The 26,412-nt window shown below is 44.3% G+C and overlaps 1 protein-coding gene across 1 annotated transcript in view; it reads left to right on the top strand.

The window, feature by feature from the left end:
* The first annotated feature begins 4,554 nt into the window (after nt 1–4,554).
* LOC124594159 (G-protein coupled receptor GRL101-like) overlaps nt 4,555–26,412 on the top strand; it is a 324,101-nt gene continuing 302,243 nt past the window's right edge. The window contains exons 1-2 of the mRNA XM_047132515.1: nt 4,555–4,606; nt 4,799–4,903. Of these exons, the coding sequence (XP_046988471.1) occupies nt 4,555–4,606; nt 4,799–4,903 (157 nt within the window). The remainder of the gene's footprint in view (nt 4,607–4,798; nt 4,904–26,412) is intronic.

The raw sequence follows: 26,412 nt of genomic DNA, 5'->3' as shown, positions 1-26,412 counted from the left end.
ATGTCCTTCCTGAATCCGTCCTGATAGGGATCCCAAACGCTCGAGCAGTACTCAAGAATAGGTCTTATTAGTGTTTTATAAGCGGTCTCCTTTACGGATGAACCACATCTTCCCAAAATTCTACCAATGAATCGAAGACGACTATCCGCCTTCCCCACAACTGCCATTACATGCTTGTCCCACTTCATATCGCTCTGCGATGTTACGCTCAAATATTTAATCGACGTGACTGTGTCAAGCGCTACACTACTAATGGGGTATTCAAACAACACGGGATTCTTTTTCCTGTTCATCTGCATACACTGCTGGCCATTAAAATTATTACGTAAGCAAGGATAGTAAATAAATTGTACTTGTTCTGTGTATACAGTATAATATAAGGGACGACGAAATCGCTTCCGTTGGATGGCAGAACTGTCCAGAATCGGTATGCCAAACAGGCAAAATTGCGCTAGGCATTTAGACAGTCAACGTACCGACGCATCGGGCTGAAGATGGCCGCTTAGTAAAACACCGTGTCCTGTTGCTTGAGGAAGTCCTAAATTGCCTGCTGCGCATTCTCGTCCGACCCGAACTGTCCATCTTTTAAGGTCTTTTTTTTTAAGAAACCGAAGGTTCGATAATCGCATGGGTAGAGCTCAGGACTATAGGGCGTGTGTTCCACTTGAGTTGGTGTAACGTCTGTATTACAACATTTGCGATATTCCTACTCGCGTTACCATGAACTTCCTGCGCACCTTGGCACACCATTTAACGGTGGCTTCCGACAGACATGCTGTCCTGTACACATTCTTCACCCGCCGATGAATGTCTACTCGGTGTTTGTCCTTCGGCAGCCAATAAAGAATAACGACATGTTGATCTTCTTTGGACGCATTTAGTAATAACGTCGCCATAGTTCACGTTTCCGCATTTATTGCATGAACGTCGAAAAGACGTGAATGGCACACTGATCTCTTGCTTACCTGCTTATACACCCGTATAGGACTCGTGCTACGTTGAATTTTTGTACACTGCAGCAAAGCCCTCAAACAAAAAACTTTCGATCGCCCCTCACAGAAATAATTCTTTTTTCCCCTTTTTGTGAGTCATCAGTCTCCTGACTGATTTGATGTGGCCCGCCATGAATTCCTCTCCTGCGCCAAGCGCTTTTCATCTCAGAGTAGCATTTGCAACCTATGTCCTCAGTTATTTGTTGGATTTCAGTCTCTGTCTTCCTCTACAGTTTTTACCAACTACAGCTCCTTCTAGTACCATGGAAGTTACTGCCCGATATTTTAACAGAATTCCTACCATCCTGTCCCTTCTTCTTGTCAATGTTTTCCATACATTCCTTTCCTCGCCGATTCCATGAAGAACCTCTTAATTCCTTGCCTTATCACTCCACCTAATTTTCAACATTCTTCTGTAGCACCACATCTCAAGCACTTCAATTGTCTTCTGTTCTGGTTTTTCCGAACTCCATGTTTCACTGCCATTCCGTGCTGTGCTCCAAACGCACATTCTCAGAAATTTCTTCCTCAAATTAAGACGTATATTTGATATCAGTAGACTTCCGTTGGCCAGAAATGCCCTTTTTGCCTGTGCTAATCTGCCTTCTCCCTCCGTCCGCCATGGATTATTTTGCTGTCTAGGTAGCAGAATTTCTTAACTTCATCTCCTTTGTGATCACCAATTACGAGGTTTAGTTTTGCGCTGTTATCTTTTCTGCTACTTCTCATTACGTTCACGTTTCTTCGATTTACTCTCAATCCATACTCTGTACTCATTAGACTGTCCATTTCACTCAACAGATCCTGTAAGTCTTCTTTACTTTCACTGAGGATAGCAAAACCATCTGCGTGTGTCATCATTGATATCCTTTCACCTAGTATTTTAATTTCGCTCTTGAATCTTGCTTTTATTTCCACCGTTGTTTCTTCGACGTATAGATTGAACAGTAAGGGCGAAAGCTAACGTCCTTGTCTTTCACGCTTTTCAATCAGAGCAAATCGTTCTTGGGCTTCCACTATTAATGTTCCCTTTTGGCTCTTTCCCTGTAGCTTACCCAACTTTTCTTAGAATTTCGAACATCTTTCTCCATTTTACATTGTCGAAAGCTTTTTCCAGGTCGACGAAACCTATGAACGTGTCTTGATTTTTCTTCAGTCGCAACGTCAGATGTGTGTCTCTGGTGCCTTCATCTTTCATAAAGTGAAACTGATCGTCATCTAAGAAGCGTAATTATTTTCTTTCTGTTCTCCTGTACACTATTCATATCAGCGTCTTGGATGCATGAGCTGTTAAAACTGATTGTGCGATAATTTTCACATTTCTCGTGTCTTGCAGCCTTCGGAATTATATGTGGATTATGTTTTTCAGAAAGTCTGATGGTATATCGCCAGTCTCACACATTCTACACACCAACGTGAATAGTTGTTTTGTTGCCGCTTCCCTCAATGATGTTAGAAACTGCGATGTTCTCTTAGAAACAATACGCGATTAAAATTTTTGGAGGTTTCAGGGTGTACAAGGTGCGAAATTTAGTACGTAGTGGTGCTATCTTTGGCAGCAACAATGGCTCTAAGTCAGTTGGGCTGCAATCGATCTGAGCTTTGGATAACAGATACGGGTGCTTCATTACACGCTTCTTCAATTCAATGCCATACTTGATCAGTCACAGTGACTGGCGACAGGTGGCGTGCCAGCGTCTTGGCAATCCGTGACCACATGTTCCCAATGGGTGAGGGGTCTTTAGTAAGAGCTGGTCAAGACAACCTCTGAAGCGAGCTAAGGAAGGACATCACCGACAGCAATCGGTCTTGCGTTATCTTGTTGTTAGGAGTGGGTCTAAGACAGGGACGAGTCACAGGGTCTGACACGCCAGAAACGTAACGACTGCTGTCCAAGTTATCGGTAGTGCGTGATAAGAGATGATCGCGTTGAGTACCCAATGGACCTCATACCGTCAGGCCAGGTACTACGCTGGTGTGACAAATGGAACTCGTTCTCCTCGAAGCCTCCACATACTTATACGTCCATCGTGATGCTCCAAGAAGCTGTGCTCTTCTCAGCAGGAGACGTGCTACCACTCATCTGTCCACTGCTGCCGTTGGGCGCACCACCGTCGGCGCGCACCTCTCTGCAGCGGACTCCCGTGAAACCCCTGCAACGGTCCGTGATGCTCCATACACCGTGTTACTGTCCGTCTGGATACTCGCCTTGCTGCAAGCAAGATCATTTCCTCACCCAACGTGGTCACGTGGCTGTACGATCCTGCACGGCCGAGTGACAGTATGTCTGTCCTCTCAGGTGTTGGTAGGCTGGGGACTTTGAGGTCTGCATGGAGCTGAGTGTGGCCCTCCTGAACCCATCGATTCAAATGTGCGTGAAATCTTATGGGACTTAACTGCTAAGGTCATCAGTCTCTAAGCTTACACACTACTTAACCTAAATTATCCTAAGGACAAACACACACACACACACACACACACTCATACCCGAAGGAGGACTTGAACTCCATGCCGGGACCAGCCGCACAGTCCATGACTGCAGCGCCCTAGACCGCTCGGCTAATCCCGTGCGGCACCCGGCGATTCCATAATCTCATGACAGTCATGGGATACCGACCAACGACAGCAGCAGCATAGCAGAACGATGTACTGCAGTCTCGACAGGCTCCGCTCCTGCGCTTGACGAATTCCATCGTTAGTTTCTCCTTCTTACGAGACACATAACACAATTTTTCTCAAACACCCAATATTGAAATCCAGATTAAAATTGCTCGAAGCCATTTGGCTATTCTGTCGGAAGAGTGTTCTTTGTACGTCATTGGAACATCTCTTTGTTATTATTTTGTCTAGAATATTGGTTCAGCTACATCGCCACAATTTCGTGTCAGTGTATCTGTAAGTCTACTGATCTATTTTGTTGGCCACACACTATCACCCCTCGTGTCGTTGTCAAAGTTTTGCAGAGTATCAGCGACCTACAGCTGATCGTCAATATTTCGAAACTGTTTTGATAACTAGGTCAGTAATTTTGAAACGTTACTTTAAATGTATGAATATGGTTCCATTGTGATGTACACCGCTTTGAATACGATCGACAATCCGCGCTCAATTCCCATTGTCCTATATTAGCACGCCCCTTTTTGTGGAGCTCTGGCCAATAACGGTCAGGTTCCTTCTCTGGTAGCCTGCTCCACAACCTACGTTTAGTACTGACTCAATTACAATTGAATGATTTGACAAAAACAGCCAACCAGTTGCAAGTATAAAGGTTTATTAACACCCCTTGACTACGGTTTCGACAACTGTAGATTGTCTTCTTCAGAAATACAGGGATTTATTGAGTAAATTTTTCTTCATCATACTTAAAAGAATTCTTGATGTGTAAAGGAGTACAAAACCACTGAATAAAAATATAATGAACGAAAGTTACTTACGCATAAAATCACATATAGGCAACAACAGATTTCAGAGCAAAGAAGCTCATGTCAAATAACATGGTATATGTGACCATCAAGATAACCAAATAAAATCCATTAAAAAACATTCTCATTGGAACAAGGCTATGCATGAAATTCTTCACATTAAAATGAACTATGAACTAAAAAAATTCCTCAGTAGATCCATGAACTTCTGAAGAAGACTGTTTTTCAGTTGTTGAAACCTTGGTCAACAGTTGTTAATTAACCTTTACATCTGCAATTAGTTGGCTGACTTTCTCGTATCATCCGTTTATACCCTTCGTTGCTAACAGAAGCTATATTCAAACAATTTTTTTTAAAACGTCAATAAAAGTTTTCATGTTTCAGGATGCCTGCCCAATGAGTTCCGGTGCAGTAATTCGTGCATCGACCTCGTGCAGCGCTGCGACCGCGACGTCGATTGCCCGAACGGCGAAGATGAGGACGGCTGCGGTAAGTAGTGACACTCGCGAAAATATCAGAACATGTGACACAGTGCCCTCCTGTTTTATTGTTGAGAACACATTTCCAAGTGCAAAAACGGATAAGCATATTCCCTACATTCGTCTTAATCTTCAAAGCCACAGCTAGTGTAGAGCAGGAAGAGGGAACTACACAAAATGGTCAGGTTAAGCCCATATTTGTCATTACTTTCATATTGCAGAAAGTAGAAAAGGAACTCTGTAATCAACTTAAAAGTTGGTCTGAATCCCTCATTGCTTAACTAGGCATGCTTCTATTGAAGTGACATGCCGCAGCATATCTCTGCCCTTGTTAATCATCTACCCAGCCAGGTGTAGCGGGACCATACAGTTTAACATGAAGTCCAAACCCTAGTCCAACTCATAATATATCACATTAACAAATCACTGCCAGAGGTAAAAGAAAGGCTAAGAGACAGAAATGACCTAGAACCGATTGGGTAGCGAACCTCGGGCTTTTCGATTTATAGTCTGTCATTCCCTACTGAGTTACCAAGTCACTGAGCCACACATTCCAGAGCGTACAACATCAGATAACTTACATGTAATTTCTTTTAAATTAATAATTCTAAAATAAAATCAAAACCACGCGGACTGTGCTTCATGCTGCAACAAGCGACTAGGAAAATGACTATGTAACCCCTCACACAACCAGCCGCACCACATACTCGCAGTAGCAAGCAGCGATTACACAGGAATGGGCTGGAGACACACGCTCCTTCACCGCGTCATGTCGTGGGGATTGATCCCGTGGTCTCCGGAGCAGAATAAAACTGAAACTTCCTGGCAGATTAAAACTGTGTGCCGGACCGAGACTCGAACTCGGGACCTTTGCCTTTCGCGGGCAAGTGCTCTGCCAACTGAGCTACCCAAGCACGACTCACGCCCCGTCCTCACAGCTTTACTTCCGCCAGTACCTCGTCTCCTACTTGCCACTCTCCTACTTAAACTGTGAGGACGGGGCGTGAGTCGTGCTTGGGTACCTCAGGTGGTAGAGCACTTGCCTGCGAAAGGCCAAGGTCCCCATTTCGTGTCTCGGTCCGGCACACAGTTTTAATCTGCCAGGAAGTTTCATATCAGCGCACACTCCGTTGTAGCATGAAAATCTCATTCCAGAAAAAGGTGTCTGCACACCGATAGCAACTCATCCCTGCAAGCTTACCGCATATCCGCTGGTTACCATTCTCTTGACGATCCATGCTGCGAACACTAACTGTGTTTGATGTTTGTCTCTAGTTAGATTTCTCATAATACTATGACGGACTTGGTCCTTAAACAAAGACTTGCAGTATAGTGTTAATTCTTTGTATAATTGCCAAAGTTTTTGTTTTGCACTATGCTCTTAAACTATACGAAATTTGGAACTAGTGTCTGTGATCAAATAAAGGAAATGAAAACACCATTCCAACATTTAGCAAGAGCACTGCGAGGTCTTCGAATAGTATGATCTACTAGTTAAATTTAAAGACAAAACGGCCCATAAGAATGATGATGTAACAGAACCCATTAACAGTCAGATTCTGTACTTAACTCAACTTAAAATAACAGCATATATTTAAAAACGAAGGACTACAAGTATTCAGTCATGGGCACGCATGTGACAGCATGTGTTACCAATATGTTCCAAAACACCACAAATAAAAATGGGGTGGTTCCGGAGCTCATACCTCGTGTTCTGTTGGTTACAGATAGGTAGGACTAAGTCTTCTGAATAGCCGTTGGGTTAGGCAGTATCTGAATAACCAACAGAAGGATCGTCTTACTGTAACTGTCCTATAGTACACGGTTAACGATCGAGTATTACACACTTCCTATAACATAGGAAAGCAGAGCAAATTGATTTGTTCATTTCTCAATTAGATATGGCCTACTGCGCGCTTTTAGGGGCTTATGGAGGAATCATTTAGTCTATGGGCAGTTTCGCAGTCATTGGCGCATATCTGAATAATTAACTTCGGCAGATTGGTCCGATTTTAACGTTGTATTTCAAGGCATTTGTCTAGAAGTGTCATCTTCCCGTTTTCAGAAATCAGAAGTAGAAAACACACACACACACATTCATGCAAGCACAACTCACACACAAGTGACCACTGTCTCTGGCCTCTGAAGGCGGACCTTACTGGCCAAAGACAGTGGTCACGTGTGTGTGTGAGTTGTGCTTGCAGGAACGTGCGTGTATCTTCTACTTTAGAAGAAGGCCTTTTCGCTTAATTGTATAGCAATCTTCTTGTTGTTCGTGTCTGCCACTCAGCTGCGAGGGCTATTGGGGAAGTAAGGAACGATAGGTCGCGAAAGGCAAAACCACAGTGAAAATCAAAACTGTTTCATTTGCAACGGTTAGGTACACCTTCCAGATACTTCTCTACACAGTCGCCGCTCAGACTTAGACATCTGTCGTAGCGTTGTACCAACTTTTCAATTCCCTCGTTATAAAAGACAGTGCTCTTCGACAATTTTCTACTCTGGACTGCAGCTCGTTGTCTGTGTCAAAATATTGTCTTCGAAGCCAGCGGTTCATTTGGGCAGAGATGAACCTCAGGGAAGCCAATTACAGGCTGTATTGTGGGTGATCAAAACTACCCATCGAAAACGCTGCAGAAGCATCTTCATTGCCCCTGCAGAGTGCGTCCGAGAATTGTTGTGTAGAACGAACCGCATGACAGTTATGTTATGTGGATTGCATAGCTTCAGGCGAAATCTTTCACCAGGCCTTCATACTTGGCGGGAGACACTAATTTCTAGTCATCTTTACGTTCTCACTGTGAGCTCAGAACTGAAAAGATCGACATGATGTGATCGACGAGCGTACTAGACACAGTGCCCAACGCATCAGTGCAAAGCTTCATCAGATTTTCACTGTATTTTCCATTTCGCGACCGATCGTTCCCTACTTTCTGAATAACCCTCGTATATGGCGAATAGCAATCTATTCTTTTCGTAATACTGTCGTTAACCTTGAAAATTTTCCTGTTATCTTTATCTGCTCCCAAGATACAGAAGCTGAATGTTGCACTAATTATACATGTAAAATACGCACTTAAAATCCTGTTCTAGTACTGAAGAACATGCAAAATTTTTGTTCACGTAAAATCCAATCTGAGGTGTAAAATTTGTTTTGCGTTATTTCACTTTCACATAAGTAAACTGCCAAAATTCTAATGACCCATAAAGTTCTTTTCGCATGAGTCACATGCACTGCTGTAGCAAGGGAAAGAAGGGAACCAGCTGAAAAATGCTCTTACTGGAACACAAAAAGGCGGACATGCTTCTGTTTCAAACACTGACCGAAAAGTAGAGTACCAGCTGTCTCATTCTACCTTCCTCACCACCTCAAAAAATTTTCCCAAAACTTTTGGGCATGCGAATGTATTCGCACTTTTTTGTGCTGAGAGAGGAGCAGACAGTGGCAGTTGGAATGAGAGGTAAAAGTAATAAATACTGGAAGATATTGGGGACTGATGACCTTAGCTGTTTAGCCCCCCTTAAACATCCCAACAACCACCACCACCACTACTGGAAGATAATAGACAGTGGTTGTGGAACAGGAAAAAGGACACAGTGACAGTGTGAGAGAAAATGGGGAACACACTGGCAGTGGATCATAGTTGACAGTGACAGAATAGGGTTAGGAAAAGACTGATTGAGATATTGACAGTATGAGAGGTATAAAGAAAAGAAGAACGTGGAAGTGGGCAAGAACCAGTGACAATGAGAGACAACGACAGCGAGCAAGAGAGAGTTAGTGACAGTGAGAAGAGACAGCAGCAATAGGAAGGAAGGAATGAGATAATAGAAGTTAAGAGAAAGCGAGAGGGAGGCAGTGAAAATGAGAGGAGAGAGTAGTAGTAGAAGAGAACGAAAGAGACTGTGGCTGTGAGACAGGATGCAGTGGCATCTCGAGAGACACAAAGAGATAATGAGTTGGGCTGAATGAGTGAGTGAGTATGGGCAAGTGGGAGAGGATGGGTATGAGCAACTTACATCGATGAACTGGTGGGTGTGATGGAGTTACAGTTAGGATAGCTTGTGCATGTGAGAGGTGAGTCACATGTAAAAAAGAGCGCCTTTATGTTCGCAAAGCAAAAATTTAGTAAAATTTTTAAAGATGCTGAGACAGCTAGTATGAGGCAGCTTGCACCCCACTTTTCAATCAGTGTTTTAAACAGGGGCATACTCACCTTTCTGTATTCCTATAGGAGCATTTTTCCGCTGGTCTTTATGTGACCCCTCTTTCCCAGTAAATAGGGAAAATAGTTATCTCGAAAGCAAAAATTCAGATACACTCGGTAACATACCAAGCAAACTACGAAAAGCTTGCTTCACCGACGTAGCATATAAGGGGCAGTGAGATGAAAACTAGACAGATAGAGAAAAAAGTAAACTGTTCATTATTTCAAATGTAGTCACGATAACTGCTAATAAATTTATCCCACTGCGAGACAAAATAGTCAATGCCTTCGTGGAAAGATGTTTGGGGTTGCCTACCCAAAGGTAATTGTACGCAGGTGCGCAGCTCTTCGTCCGAAGTAAATCGATGGCCACCAATGTCTTTCTTCAGGGCTCGAAGTATATGGAAATCGCAAGGGGAGAGATCGGGATTATGGTTCTTTTGTAAGGACTTCAAGGTGAAAGTTCCGCAGCGTAGTCGAAAAAACGTTTGAAATGTGTGAGCGGTCACTACCCAGCACAGAATGATGGCGTCCGTCAGCATTCCTTCGTGTCCGGACTTACTGGCGTGCTTCAATTTTTGCGAAGTGTCCACGTATTACTGTGCTTTAATTGTGGTACCGTGTGACAAAAAGTCAGTGAGCAGCGGACGCTTATTGCCACAGGAAAGGGTCGTCATGACTTTGCCGGAGCTGGCGTACATGGCTTTGAATTTTTTTGGGTGCGGGTGAGTCCATGTGCCTTCGTTTCTGACTCTCACTCTCGTAATGTTAACACCGTGTTTCATCGCCCGCGACAATACAGGACAGGATACGATATTCTTCATCGTGATACCGTTCCTGGTGCTGCAGAGATGTTGACACTCTGTTCAACTTGTGCTCCTCCGTCAGGTTGTGGGGAGCCCTTTGCGCATATATTTTACGGAGCTTCAGATGCTTTGTCATAATGACTTGAGCTGTACCGTAACTGACGCGCAACATGAGCCGAATGTCTTACACCGCCCGCTGTCGTTCATTTTTGACGGCATCATACAGCGCAGCAATGACAAGATGAACCTATCCTGGTTCCTTCAGTGACAGCAGACCTCCTCGAAATCGTTTATGCCAGGCAAATATACACAGCAGACATTCGGACATGAATTTCACTTCTTCCACAGTCAAAAACTGCACTACACCTGGCTATTTTTCTTTACCGACCCCCATGTGAAGTCGGACGCACACACGATTTACTGACCTCACCTCGAGCACATCCAACAGACGGATGGCACAGTTATGAACGTTGGCAATGTTCCTTCCTGCTTCCCAATAGAGGGCACCTCTATACACCACCTACCTGCGTTGCCAACGTCCGTGCCATTTTCGTTATATAGTCTCGTTTTCGCTTGACTGCTCGTTACAGTTAGACATTTCGTACATATACAGATTGTTTTAAAAGAAGTGTCACATATTCACACAATAGGCAGTATTGGTTATGACTAGAAGAAAAGTTCATATAATTATACGACCTGAAACAAATATCTGTTGAGATACTGGGCCAATCTGTCCTCTTACTCCCATCTCTCTGTTAAGTACAGGCAGTGTGCTGCACGTGGTTACCAAGCATCCTGGCACACCATTCAGCCCTTTTTCTCCGTGAATTACGCAATCTTTCAATTCACCTGGCTCAATTCCGATTATGGTACTTGTATTGGTCACACGGTTCTGTTACGTAAGGACACTGTCAATGAGCGCATAAAAAAGCCTTTAAATGTCCCCATACCCAGAAATCCATCACATTAAGATTCGATGGTCGAGATACCATGTTGTAAGACCATTGAGACCAACTCATTGCCCATGAAATGATACGGAGAGGTACTGCTGCACGATCCGTAGAAAACTGTGGTGTCCCCCGTCGGGCACGAATCACAGTCGTTGTCTTTCTGCAAGAGTAACGTTCTCCAATAGTGCTCGTGTCATCCCGCAGAAATCGGTGATACACAGTACCTGTTAATCTGTTTTGTAAAGTGTATGGCCTTATGAGTCTGTCACCGATAGTTCCTACCAATATACTGTTACTGAAGTGATGCTGATGCTTCACCTCCATGAGTGGTCGAGGGCTGGCATCTGCCTAGACGTGCATTTTGTAGTAATTGTACTCCCAATTAAAATGGAAATACTACCAAGTGTGACGGTCGACAGCGTCCTCCGTGCGATGCAGCAGAATGAGATGGAAAAATCATCGTGAACATAGTGCTGCCACCGCTGCTGGATAAGAAGTCTTCCGCTCAAGCTGTTGAAGTCCTTAAAGGGCAAGACAAGTTTCCCATTTCCAAACTGCATCATCAGGTTATATTATCAAATGGTTCAAATGGCTCTGAGCACTATGGGACTTAACATCTATGGTCATCAGTCCCCTAGAACTTAGAACTACTTAAACCTGACTAACCTAAGGACATCACACAACACCCAGTCATCATGGGTTATATTATCTTTTGAATCATTGTAATATTCAGGAAAACCAGTTACAGCGAAGTCATATCGTCCATCACCAAAGCAATAGAAGTAGGTAACTCTTTGTGTATGAAATAGAGGAATGGGAGGAAAGAGTGGGTGGAAAACTAGTGAGTTCCAGCCGCACAGGGCGTTGTGGAAATGTCTTGACGTAATTTGAAAATTTTGTGCCGGACTGGGACTCGAACCCGAATTTACCGTTTCTCATATGCCGTTAATTTAACCGCTTCGGCATCCAGACCAGGGATGGGAAAATAGACCAGTTAAAACCAATACCAGTATTTTAGCTCTGAGTAATCGGTATTTTTCGGTATTTGTTTGGTATCAATTATAACAGGTTTTTTATTTTTTTCTAATAAACCTTTTTTTAACAAAACAATGCAGATTCGTAAAATCTGCATTGGCTTGAAGTACTGAGTTGTTATAGAAAACGGGAAAAGTGATCAGTGCTATTTTAATATCAATGCCGTCATAAACGAGCAGCAAATGCATCGCTTAATAACAGTTACAGCACTGCTGAGACAAAAATGACCGTGTGCCGTGGCTTAAGATACGCGTGTATGTGCGGTGTGTAAGATTTTCCCACACCTGGTCTATACGACAGTTTCTCGCTGTCGTCGCCAGACATCCGTTGTATTGCAGAATGGCACCAACTCCAGTCTCGACATATTTTTACGAAATGACGTAGCAGTGAAGCACAATGCTTCATTTGCTTTAAAAGATTAAAAATTTGTCCGAAATTTCTAGAAAATTGTGAAAGAGGAATGAAATAAAGTAACTGAAATAAATTAAGAACTTAACAATAATTCATTCATAGCATGCAGTGAAAATGGAAAGTAGATGATCTGCTTCCTGTGACTATATAATATGCCGTATGCTTGTAGACCTTGAAAACGGATAAATTAACACTAATAATAGCGTTCATCAATCTCACTTTTCACCCCTTAGCACTGACTATTCATGATTTCCAAGAAGTCGTACGGTCCCCGATTACAACATGATTGTTGAGCAGAGTTTCAAAAAGAATTTTAGTCAATAGGAGAAAACTCGTGATTTTTTGTATTATTCAATCACTCACCCCTTTTCGAGAAATGCCTCGAACGGTGGACGGACTAAGTTTTCTTCTGTTTGTCTGTTTAGTTTAATACTTTGATCATACGTACCTTCAAACTGAGAGAGTGAAAGTTTTTAACCTTTGTTCGACTGCTACTTTTATTACAAGAAATGATAGGCAAAAAGAACAGGAATCAGTTGTTTCAGAAACCAGTTATTTTGTGCGATTTTAACAACAAAGTTAAACTGGCGTGGAAAAAACCGGTATAACCGAAAACAGATGTTTTAACAATAACCTCCTTTCTTAACCCCGACGTGGTCCCTGACCGTCGCAAATTTCCAACTTATGGCACACTGCAGTCCAGCGTCCCTTGTCCGTTAACCCTACGAGGGATCGGGGCTATTGCTGAAACAAACCGTTTTATATCGGTTTTCTCCGCTGCAGTTTAACATGAGTATCAAAACCGCTCAGAATAACCCGTTTCTGAAATACCAGCAGTACTGGTACTTCAGACATTAGTCGAGTCCACGCCACGTCGTGTTACGCCACTCCAGCGTGCTCGCGGGGGCCCTACACGATATTAGGGCTGTCCATAAATCTAAGGGTGCGACTGGGTGGAGATCTCTTCTGAACAGCACGTTGCAACGCATCCCAGATATGATCAATAATGTTCATGTCAGGGAAGTTTGGTGGCTGGCACAAATGTGTAAACTAAGAAGAATGTTCCTGGAGCCACTCTGTAGAAATTCTGGATATGCGGGGTATCGCATTGTCCTGCAGGAATTCCCCCAGTCAGTCGGAATCCACAATGGACATGAATGGATGCAGGTGATCAGATGGGATGTTTACGTACGTGTCACCTGTCAGAGTCGTATTTAGACGTATCAGGCGTCCCATATCGCTCCAACTGCACACGCTGCACGCCATTACAGAGCCTCCACGAGCTTGAACATCATCGGTCGTCAGCAGTCCAATGTCGGTGTTGACGGGCCAAGGCGAGGTGTAAAGCTTTGTGTCGTGCAGTCATTAAGGGTACACGAGTGGGCCTTCGGATCAGAAAGCCCATATCGATGATGTTTCGTTGAATGGTTTCCACACTGACACTTGCTGATGGCCCAGCACTGAAATCTGCAGCAATTTGCGGAAGGGTTGCACTTCTGTCACGTTGAACGATTGTCTTCAGTCGTCGTTGGTTCCGTTCTTGCAGGATCTTTTTCCGGTCGCAGCGATGTCGGAGATTTGATGTTTTACCGGATTCCACTGTACACTCGTGAAATGAAAACGGGAATATCACCACTTCATCGCTACCTTGGAGATGCTGTGCCCCATCTCTCGTGCGCCGACCATAACGCCACGTTCAAACTCACTTAAATTTGATAACCTGCCATTTTAGCAGCTATAACCTTTATAACTATTGCGCCACAATCTTGCTGCCGTATATAGGCATTGCCGACTGCACCGCCGTATTCTCCCTCTTCACATATCTCTGTATTTGAATACGCATGCCTATACCAGTTTCTTTGGCGGTTCAGTGTATAATAACCCTATACTTCAAAGCAATGCAAATCTGACGGATAAAAATTACTCCTTTTTCAAAAAGGTTTATTTATAAGCGAAAAGATTAACCACTTCTCTTATGGATAATTGATATTTCGGTTTTTTACTAGGTTATTAGAAAAAAATAAGAAACACCTGAGACACCGGAGGCCAAACAAATACCGAGAAAACGGTTATTCAGAAATAAAATACCGGTACCCGTTTTAACCGGTCGGTTTACCCGTCTCTACACCCCACTCGCAAATTATTGATTGCCGTAGGAGTTCGGTCGATATTAGAGCATCAGCACCGAAGTAAATGTCATGGTGCCATCACGCTATCACAGAAATGTGTACAGGGTGAATCATATAAAACTTGCACCGCAGATGTTGCTGAAATGGAAAGTGCTATTGATGTGCTGTTTTCACCGAATGGACTGGTAGTCTGGGGCTCATACTGTCAGACAGTACACAGATTGTAAAGTGCATTTTTTGTGTGCAAAGGTACACCTTTTTTAAATAGAACAATGCCTATTGACATTAACAAACTAGACGTAAGGTAAATTGGAATGTCAGTGGTGTTTGTTGCAGGATTCTAGTGCGAGCCGTTTAGGGGATTTCATATTTTGAAAAGGATCTACACCGACACATATTCGCGCTATTCAACCTGCGTAGTTGCTAGGTACGATGTTGTTATGTTTGCTTAGAGCGTTCTTGTGTGTTTCTTGAGTGCACTGTGACATGCTAGTTAGTGTGTGAGAGTTCAAGCAGAAGGTCGTGACTGGACGATGGGATTTACCAATGCAAGAAAGGCTCACATGCCCTTGATGTGTGGAGAGTGTAGGATGAGCGCAGTTCGTTCTTGTACGGTGTTTGCAGCAGGATATCGCAATAGAAGTCAACCATCTCGGCAGTTACTTGTCAACCGCTTCAAGCGGTTATATGAAAGTGGTAATGTAACACATAGACAACGTAACAGAAGGAAACAAGTGACGATAGAAGAGTGGAAAATTAATGTCCTTGCTGCTGATGCAGTTGATCCGCATGTTAGCTCCCGCGTAATCGTACGAGGAAATGGCATGAGTCAGGCAAATGTCCTTCGCATTCTCCATCGCCATAGGTTCCATCGCTATCACATCTCTCTCCATCAAGAGCTGCATGGAAACGGTTATGAGAATCAACTTCTGTACGTGGGCCTTAGGGCAAGATACTCCTGATGTATCATGTATCTTGTTTAATTACGAAGCCACATTTACCAGTCACGGTCAGGTAAACCGCCGAAACATCCATTATTTGTCTGTTGACAATACCCTTTGACTCCGTCAGGTGGAACGGCAGCGTCCGTGGAGAGTAAATGTGTGATGCGGGATAGAGAACCAGCAGCTCACAGGCCCGTTTTTCATAGACGAAACACAGAATGCGCACTCCTGTCGTAGCCTCCTAATAACGCATCTTCCACCGCTTTTAGAATACTTTCCTCTGCAAACTAGGAGGAACTTATGGTACCAATGTAATGGCTGTCGAGCCCAAAGCACACGAACTACTACAGTATATCTTCGTTTTCAAATCTTCAGACTGGATGCAGAGGACCTGTATCTTGGCCGGCACGTTCCTTGCGTTTGACGCCTGTAGACTTTTTTCTGTGGGCAAAGCTGAATGACGCTGTGAGACGCCCGCTAAACCCGCACGGCAGAACAGGTGATTAGGATTGTGGAAAGGGCTAAATAAGGTGTCGGTCAGGTTCACTCAAAATTGTAATTTAATAACATCTTTAAACCAAAACCGCACATGGCCGAACCTTTAGAACTACGAGTTTCAAAAATGCAATTTTTTCTGGATTGAGGGCCTTCAAACAAGAAATCTTAAAAGTCAACAAAATAAAAATACAGCTAAAATAGCAAATAAAACAATTAACATATATGTGGTATCACAGCTAGGCTGAAAAGCCTCAAGGCAAAAGTAGACAGAACAAACATATGCAAGGTGGTATACAAGCTGCTGAGGGCCATAATTAAATTTGAAAACTTTAAAATAGATTACCATAATTTTTTAAGGCAGAAGGCCGCAATGTTTTTACTTAAAGGGTAATTTCAAGAATAAGGTTTTAAGCGGCTTAAGGCCCACAACTGATTTTTCAGAATACATAAAGTCCAATAACAACATGAATTTTCAAATCATTGGCTATGATAATTTATTAACAGAGAACAATACAGAAAACGGCACTCAGAAGCCTCCAGGGAGGTCTGTCTGCTCTCGTTCACTTAAGTGAGACAGGTGGTGAGCCCAGCTACACTTGATCCATCGGAACCCACCCAGAGGACAGCCACGAACCGACCGACACAACGACTTGCTTGCCACCGATACGTACATGAGAACTCAAGCACCAGAGGTTACGAACGTGATTATCCACAATGAAATATGTATTAGCTGTCAAAATTACACACCATGTTGGACAGCTACAACAGTTGAGAACAGGACGTTGCCTGAAATTACGTTAGTGGCCAGGGCATGTAACCAGAAAACTAACGGCCAAAAAGTAGAAAATTCCGCTGGTGCGCTCGAATTGTAATCAACCAATACAGTTAATTGCACCGCATGGCGGCCAAATTTCAGCAATAGAAACATTCGGTGTTGCTCATAGGAAAACCTCCCCAACAGCGAACCACCGAAACAAACCACACAAGGTGAATGTACGTGGCTTAGGTAGTTGAAACCACTACTCAACTTTGACGTCTTGGGTCGGTGAACCACGAAGCTCGTAGCGATCGGACAGCTCCACACACGCTCCGTCACTGCGCAGGGACCGCCAGCGGACCCAGCTGACTGCACCGCGCGGAGATAACTTCCCTGGTCTGCAGCAACCGACCGACTGCCCTCAGTATGTCGATAACATCCAAAACAGTCGTCAGTGGAACTAACGCCAACTACACACTCAACCTGACAAACACTTGCACGAAGACCTGAACGATACCCAACAGTAACTAAGCCCGCATGAAGACAGATTGGGAGTCGATGCGCACACACACACAGCCGACACATGAACGATAGGCGAGCCAAAACGCGACGTCCGTTAGGACGACCGACCGACGATCCACCAAGACCGCGGCCCGGCTCAAGTGATGCGTGGCGGCAATGGTCAGGCGAGCCACGTCGACGCAGACCTCACAGCTCCAACCCGACTGCACTAGTGCCCCATTCCGACTTGCAGATCCGGACTGCGCTCCAAACTCGTTCCAATTGACCAGCAGCCCGAACTCGCGACCCGAACTCGCTTACGACAGACAATGACCTGGAAGTAATAGCAGTCGATCAAAGATACTACGAGAGGGGACATATCGATACGCGCTGCTAGCGCCGCTCATGGTCAGGCAAAACAGCAACTCAGTGACAGTATTAATTTAAATTAACGTAGCGAGGTGGAAGTACGTTGAAAACAGGGTGTAAAATACATGATGGCGGGAACACTAGCCGCGCATGACTCACGCTGTCTACAAGAACATACCAGCTACACACTATGATATGCAACGACGTATTACTGCAGCCTGCTCGAACGTCTCCGCTGAAATGCTAGCACTAATGCAGCAGTCGTTCCATACCAGTCTAGAACTGTGTATTGACGCTGCCAGTGATAATTTTGAACGTAACCAATGGTGGTAAAATGTCCCATTACTGGCCACGAGCCACATAACTAGTGTATGCACTCTTGTTGTTCTTTAGTGTGTGCCACCACAGACATTGTACAAGTGTCCGTGTGGAAACTTATCAAAACGCAGTATCGCACTAGAATCCCGCAACAAAGGCTACTGACGTTCTAATTTACCCTACTTTTAATTTGTTAACGTCAATAGGAACTGTTTCATTTTAAAAAGTGTGCGTTTGCACAAAAAATACTCTTTCTAAGCAGTATACAGTCTCATTATTGGCTAACAATACGAGTCTCTGACTAGTAATCCATTCTGTGAAAACCGCACATCAATAGTACTTGCCATTTCCGCAATATGTGCGGTGCAATTTTTAGGTGCTGTTCAGTCGGACATGTCACACTATGCAGAAATGTGCACATGTACGAGTAGTGTCTGTTCTGTCGCACATGTCCGACGGAACGGACTCAACTCGTATAAATTTAAATAAGTAGCTCGCGGCAAAGCGGTGGGCCAAGTCAAAAAGATTGGACCCGAAAAGTAACCCTGTCCGTAGTCCGCTCAGGGAGGTATCACGGCACCAAACTGAGCTAAACTGGCCTTGCTTTTCGGACCCAATCATTTGAACTTGGATCACCCCTTTACTGCGAGTTATTTACACTCCTGGAAATTGAAATAAGAACACCGTGAATTCATTGTCCCAGGAAGGGGAAACTTTATTGACACATTCCTGGGGTCAGATACATCACATGATCACACTGCCAGAACCACAGGCACATAGACACAGGCAACAGAGCATGCACAATGTCGGCACTAGTACAGTGTATATCCACCTTTCGCAGCAATGCAGGCTGCTATTCTCCCATGGAGACGATCGTAGAGATGCTGGATGTAGTCCTGTGGAACGGCTTGCCATGCCATTTCCACCTGGCGCCTCAGTTGGACCAGCGTTCGTGCTGGACGTGCAGACCGCGTGAGACGACGCTTCATCCAGTCCCAAACATGCTCAATGGGGGACAGATCCGGAGATCTTGCTGGCCAGGGTAGTTGACTTACACCTTCTAGAGCACGTTGGGTGGCACGGGATACATGCGGACGTGCATTGTCCTGTTGGAACAGCAAGTTCCCTTGCCGGTCTAGGAATGGTAGAACGATGGGTTCGATGACGGTTTGGATGTACCGTGCACTATTCAGTGTCCCCTCGACGATCACCAGTGGTGTACGGCCAGTGTAGGAGATCGCTCCCCACACCATGATGCCGGGTGTTGACCCTGTGTGCCTCGGTCGTATGCAGTCCTGATTGTGGCGCTCACCTGCACGGCGCCAAACACGCATACGACCATCATTGGCACCAAGGCAGAAGCGACTCTCATCGCTGAAGACGACACGTCTCCATTCGTCCCTCCATTCACGCCTGTCGCGACACCAATGGAGGCGGGCTGCACGATGTTGGGGCGTGAGCGGAAGACGGCCTAACGGTGTGCGGGACCGTAGCCCAGCTTCATGGAGACGGTTGCGAATGGTCCTCGCCGATACCCCAGGAGCAACAGTGTCCCTAATTTGCTGGGAAGTGGCGGTGCGGTCCCCTACGGCACTGCGTAGGAACCTACGGTCTTGGCGTGCATCCGTGCGTCGCTGCGGTCCGGTCCCAGGTCGACGGGCACGTGCACCTTCCGCCGACCACTGGCGACAACATCGATGTACTGTGGAGACCTCACGCCCCACATGTTGAGCAATTCGGCGGTACGTCCACGCGGCCTCCCGCATGCCCACTATACGCCCTCGCTCAAAGTCCGTCAACTGCACATACGGTTCACGTCCACGCTGTCGCGGCATGCTACCAGTGTTAAAGACTGCGATGGAGCTCCGTATGCCACGGCAAACTGGCTGACACTGACGGCGGCAGTGCACAAATGCTGCGCAGCTAGCGCCATTCGACGGCCAACACCGCGGTTCCTGGTGTGTCCGCTGTGCCGTGCGTGTGATCATTGCTTGTACAGCCCTCTCGCAGTGTCCGGAGCAAGTATGGTGGGTCTGACACACTGGTGTCAATGTGTTCTTTTTTCCATTTCCAGGAGTCTATTTTTATTGCTTTGACGATGAACGCTGGCTCTTGGTTTTAACTGTTTTTCCCATGTACTACAATGATTTAATACATAATATCACCTGACGATGCAGTTTAAGGATGCCAAACCGGTTGTGATCTCAGAATAAAGGACTTTAACGGCATGGGCCGGAAGATTTTTTATTCAACATTCAGAATTACGACAATGATTGCCTTCATTTTAAAGTAACGTGCTACCACCATTATTTTGTTACAGAAATGACTGCATGTAGTTTGTCTTTTGACATATCTCGCCGAACTTATCAACATCACACAGTACAAAATGAACTCTAAAATGTTGCTCTTCGGTGAAGGCAGTCGGTCACCAAGCAGTCCATTTGACTATTTTATGGGAAATTCAAGCCTCTTTTTACATATACCACCTAAAAGCTGCCATAAAACTTTATTTTGTACAACTAGTTGGTACTCCACTCGCTATAGGTTTATTTATCTATTATAGTATTTGATGTGTTGGCAAATGTGCCAACACCTTGTAGATATAGGAGGCCGAAATGCACGCTATCTAACGCAGACGGGCGTGAATTCTGGAACAGGATAAGTAGTGAATTCTCATAAGAAAAGTATGCAGCTCCTCGAATACTTATCTTTTATTCTTTGATGTGAATACAGCATTCTTGATGAGACATTTCATATGATAACTATCAAACTATGTAAGGCTAATGGCGCCTTGCTAGGTCGCAGCCATGGACTTAGCTGAAGGCTATTCTAACTGTCTCTCGGCAAATGAGAGAAAGACTTCGTCAGTGTAGTCGCTAGCAAAGTCGTCGTACAACTGGGGCGAGTGCTATTCCGTATCTCGAGACCTGCCTTGTGGTGGCGCTCGGTCTGCGATCACACAGTGGCGACACGCGGGTCGGCATGTACTAAATGGACCGCGGCCGATTTAAGCTACCACCTAGCAAGTGTGGTGTCTGGCGGTGACACCACAGTATTTATATTTTAGGATCAAGTTGTAAAGTTGTGGCTGTGTACTGGAACAGAATTTATCAACTGTTGCCTTGGCTTGTGAACCAATTCTGCTGTATCTTTTAACCACAACGCAAACACTTACAAATGCTAAGTATGCCTATATGCCATTTCTGTACCGATTTGGTAATGTAAATGCTAGTGCCGCTTGTAGAGAATATGCTAAACCATGTCCTAACCATAGAGTACTTCATTCAAGAGAATTTACTCGTATTTTACTAAAATGTACGAGATTGATCCCGTGATCAGCTGCCATATCCCATGCCCAGAAAATGAATAGTGTGTGGATGAAGCGGAAGGCATTTTTTACTTGGTAGAACGGTGATTTTCATCAAGCAAACGCGGAATTTCTACATGTTAAACATACAAGAATATGGTGGACATTAAATGTGAATGACGTCTATGCTTGTCCTATATAGCGAGTTCAGCACCATCGAGGAGATTAATGGAGACGACTAGAATTTTATAGTTGACTCATTACACAGGCCAACGAAAATTTTTTTGAAGAACTTTTTTTACTTTGATAGCTGATCTTTATAGATTTTTGTGAGCTGAATCCAAATACAGCCTTAGTCCGTTTTGTATCAGCCATAGTTTTCGAGCAATATGCTTTTTATTATATAATATTAAAATCCTTTGCTATACCTTGAACGGGGAAATTAATGAAACGCTTTTGTTACAACATAAGCATAGTTTGTATTTACAGTAAGCTAACTTATTTACAGTAAGTATACAATGATATGTGTTAACAGAGGTTTCACTTGTCAGCTGGAATTGGTTTGTACTTTCTTTCTCTTTTTTCTTTGAAGCTTCTTGTGTAGCTTTTTCTACGATTAGTCGCTTACTGAACTTCTCGGCGAAGTGACCAACAGTAGTACCCCATCACGTTGGTGTTCCAGCGGTCTTGGTAGCGTTTTTCCTTCACTTTAATGTCCTGGTGAAAAGGCTCTCCTTGCTTCTCACTAACATCTCCCATATTGTCCGGGAAGTAATCAAAGTGACTGTTCAAAAAGTGAACTTACAGGCTCATCGAACATCCTAAAGTTTTAAACTTCTTTAATATTGTAGCTATAATAGAAACATATTCTGGGTCTTTTTCATGTGCTAAAAACTTTGTAACGACTTGCTTGAATGATACCCATGCTTCTTTCTCATTTAAGGTCATTGTGGATTCAAAGTTAACATCAAACATCAATTTTCTAATGTCAGAGGTCGTAGGAGTACGTTTTTTGGATTTACAAGGTTTTTGCGTAGAATATCCTTCTCACCATGTTTAAAGACGCCCTCACAGGTCTGTTCTTTCTGCAGCAGTGTTGATCCCTAGCCCTACTGTCCCATTCACACAAGAAACATCTAGAGCCAAGCTATTCAGATTTTTCTTTCGTTAAGCCCAGATCCTTAACCAAATCGTTAAGATCGGTCTGAGTAAACAATTTTGGGTCTAGACTTTCTGTATTACAATGGAATTCATCATCACCTGGTTCATCTATCACATTGTACATCAGAAAATACTTCTGTTGGAATAGAATTTAAATCATCTGGTGGTTCGGGAACAGGCAAATGTACGCTGGTCGGATAATGGACGGAAGGTAAGGAAAGCTTATTACCTTCTTGTTTTTCGAATTATGACCAGTAATATCAACACTGAAAAAGTAGCAATCATCGGAATAGTCTCTTGGCTCCCTCCATATCATAGAAACAGCAAATCTAAAGGCTTTTTCTCCGTTTTGGACCATTTTCTCAGATCTTCAACACACACATAACGTATGTTATGCGGGGCCCAAGATTTATATTGATCACCAAGTTTAGATCCAGAGTATGATAGATAAACCTTTTTCATAAAGTCTGTAATGTTTCTTTGGTGTTTTTATCACAAATTCACAACAAATATAACAAAAACTGTAAGCAGAGTTTTTACAACCACGATTACACATTGTACTTAGCACATGTACAGGAAACGGGAAGGTGAGGTTAGGTTGACGGTAAACCAAACACCATCTGTTAACACAAAAATAGAATCGATCTTTTTTTTGCCAGCAAATGTTTTTCAGCAGTGCTACCAACGTCATCTACATTCATTACACCTCCTTTTTAAATTATGTTAACTATATAAAAGCTGTTAAATTTTGGACACGGACGAGCATCGCTTGATGTGCGGGTCAGCGGTAGGGGTCCGGTCCTTGGCGCGACAGACGCTAACCTTAATTACCCGTACGAACTACTTCTCTCCTGCTCCTCTTTCCGGACTCGGGATACTTCCACAAAGGAAGACGAGATCCGTCAAGTGGATTTGTAGACACGCATTTTGTTTCCTGAAGGAGAGAAAAATGTCCTTGTTTTTTGGCACTCCCATAATGAACGCCATTGCGCAGTTATTCACAATCGCAAATACAGACAATTTTTCTCCAATTGCGTGTGTAGTGTCTTTCTTAACCCACCCCACAGTTGGGATGTTATTGCAATGAGGAGTTAAGCCACGCCTTTTCCATGCTTAGAATCGGTTATTCTTTGGTCATCGGAATGTTCTTCTCCGAAAAACTGTGCGTCGATAGTTTCATGGAATCTGGCGACTCCCCGCTCCCTCCTTCACGCCACGTCGGTTTCCTACTATTCTCGGTGAAATTAATGATAATTTTTAAAAAAGTAAAAATAAATACACAAATTAATACAATATTGATGTTCTCGTGCCTTTACTCCACGTTTCCTGCGCTTCCCTTGGTTCCTGGGGGCGGGGAAGGAAGGGCATGGGACGTTGTGGTCAGTCCTCGGGTTGTGACCCCTGCCCACATTGCCCCCACCCGTCCCCTTGGGCGCCAGGAAGGTTCCTTTGGAAAAAGAAAAAGAGCGTTTAAGGCAACCGCGCGCATAAAGCGGGAAATCTGGGTCCGAGACGCAGTCCGGCACACATTTTCGTTGTCGTCATTCCCTTATAGAGCTGACGGTTGTTCGTGTTCCTTGTAAACCTGAAATTAGCCGCACATACTACTGTCAACTGAATTCGAAAGTACATTGACGTCTGACGTGGGCTATAAGAAAATCAGTTTTCAACTTCGTCTGCCTTTGCTTAATAACTTCTGTGAGTGTTTGGGTTACATTCTGAGTGCTGTATCTCTGTAAACAACAAAAACTGGACACACGTCACATAAAATGTTTAATTAGGATTACTCTGTACAACCACGTTCCAAGCCATTTACCATTTACCATTCCCCTTGTAACATCCTGTGTGTTACTGGGCTTGACCCACATTCGTTGTCTACGCTCAACTCGGATATCAGCGGCCAGTGATACTTCACTTTTTCCATTGTGTTTATTCCAAATCGTGCCGTTAGTTTATTCCTTTCACAGTTTCATTTCAGAAGGACGCCGTCAGTCCATCAGTTCACGAACTTCGTCTTTCAAAATCTGATCCACCCTTCCCCCCTAGCCTCGGAAGCGAATAATCGTCGAACTTTGACAAAGAAGAACTTGCTTACTCTTTGCATAATGGGAGGAAGGGAAATCGCAGAGACAGTTTTTCCGTCGCATTGTGCATCTACTTGCACACCGCTCAAATGTGAGACACGAATGCGGCCCTACAGACGTTACATCTGAGGAGACGGCCATAAAAATGTGGCTCTGCTGGATAAATGGTTCTGACAGACTGTGACGTTATGACCTGCGCAGAATGCCACTTGGATTTCCCGAATTTGTTGTTCTAGTAATATAGCTTAACGCGCGGAATTAATGAAGGTAATATTAACCGCGAATCCGTGAAATTGATTGTGATTCAATCAGACATGTAATACGTTATTTGCCTATATAAAACAGTTATTTGACGTTGTACTGCGCATGAGTGCTTAATGCTGTTAATTATGTTTTAGTACTCTTCTGGAAGCGGCGTTTATCCCATCGTATGGGCAGTTGCCACTCGTGTGTTTATGTGTGTGAGGCGGGGGAATGGATGGGAGGTTTAGCGGAGGTCAGATCCCTAATATCAGTGTATCGTCGCTTCGGCGGAAGCGTCATTACGCTCTTGCCGCTAATTTCGACATGGAAGCAAAGCTGTTGCAGCGGCACTGAATAATTTGTAGCCGTCGAACCGACGGCGACACTTCCAAAAAGCGAGCTGACGCGGTTGCATGCTATCAGCGGAATGGCGACCGTTCTCTAACCAAAACTGCAGCGACTACGTAGATATGTAACACGCCTCTCAATGATTATCTCCGCATTTCGGAGAGGGCGGCAACTGTCACTGACCACGAACACAAAATCCCTTTCGCTTCAGCTTTCGAGTTATAACAGCATGAAACTGTTACAAGGTACTGATAGACAGATAAAAGTCCCTCATGCCATGGCCTAGGGAGTGGGTGCTACGGCTTTATTGCATATGCATTACAAAGCAGCGGCTTTCAAATCACGTTGGACCTCCTTCATTTACGTTTTCCACTATTTACACAATTAACCTGAAAAAATGGTGCCCTGGAAAACGACTCATACCTTCCCTTGCTTATATCTTCTGCAAGAGAGTTGCCATTTAACAGATGTGAACCGTGCCACGCCCTACCGATAAATCAGAGCAAGTCTTTGAGGCAAAGATTCTGGTGCACGAAACCGGTCAGCAAAATGTCGCGCGTATGCTGGAAAATGCGAGATTTGACAGCACGGCGCGAAGCGAGGCGCAGGGACCTGAGTGGCGGATGCGGATTGAAGCGGTGCGGTGTCAGCCCGTGGCCTTTTGGCTCCAAGGTCTCCTGGGTCCGATTAGAGGATGTCGTGGTCACACAAGACGCGGGGCGTGGAGAGTGAAACGCTGATTGGGTCGTCTGGTTAGAACGAAGCAGAGCGATTCGAAGGGTCTCGTCTGTCTGGAGCAGAATCGGCTGTTGGAGGTGTGACCTGTTGGAATTACGTCCACTCACCTTCCTGCCGCCGCCACCCAGATGAGCTGTCTTCAACACCGACTAACAATCCAGTGAGGACATACTTTGAGTGAAATTATTCGATCTACGGTTCCGTTTTGTGCTGCATTTAAGTGGTGGTCGATGGAGATTAATTCGACGCCTAATTCATGACTCCGCAGTAATGGTTGCCCCTTCAATAGTTATACTGTCGGCAATCGATATTTGAGTAAGTTTTATAAAGCAGTTCTCCTCAGCCTTCCTCTGTTATAAGTGCCGTCCGCTTTGACCGAGCGGTTCTAAGCGCTTTAGTCCGGAACCGCGCTGCTGCTGCGGTCGCAGGTTCGAATCCTGCCTCGGGCGTGGATATGTGTGATGTCCTTAGGTTAGTCAGGTTTAAGTAGTTCTAAGTCTAGGGGAATGATGACCTTAGATGTTAAGTCCCGTAGTGCTTAGAGCCATTTGAACCATTTTCCGTATTATAAGTGTTTCCTGATCAGCGGTATTTGTGACCACTCTGAGATGTCCTATGCATGACAGATCACAATTCCCGAGCCTACCTGATTGTTTTCTGTATAAGATAATAGTGCTGTGGATACCGATTTTACTGTAGCATCTGTGCATCG

The sequence above is a fragment of the Schistocerca americana genome, chromosome 2, assembly GCF_021461395.2.
Source record: "Schistocerca americana isolate TAMUIC-IGC-003095 chromosome 2, iqSchAmer2.1, whole genome shotgun sequence".
NCBI classification, from domain to species: Eukaryota; Metazoa; Arthropoda; class Insecta; order Orthoptera; family Acrididae; genus Schistocerca; species Schistocerca americana.
This window is presented reverse-complemented; position numbering and strand designations above follow the sequence as displayed.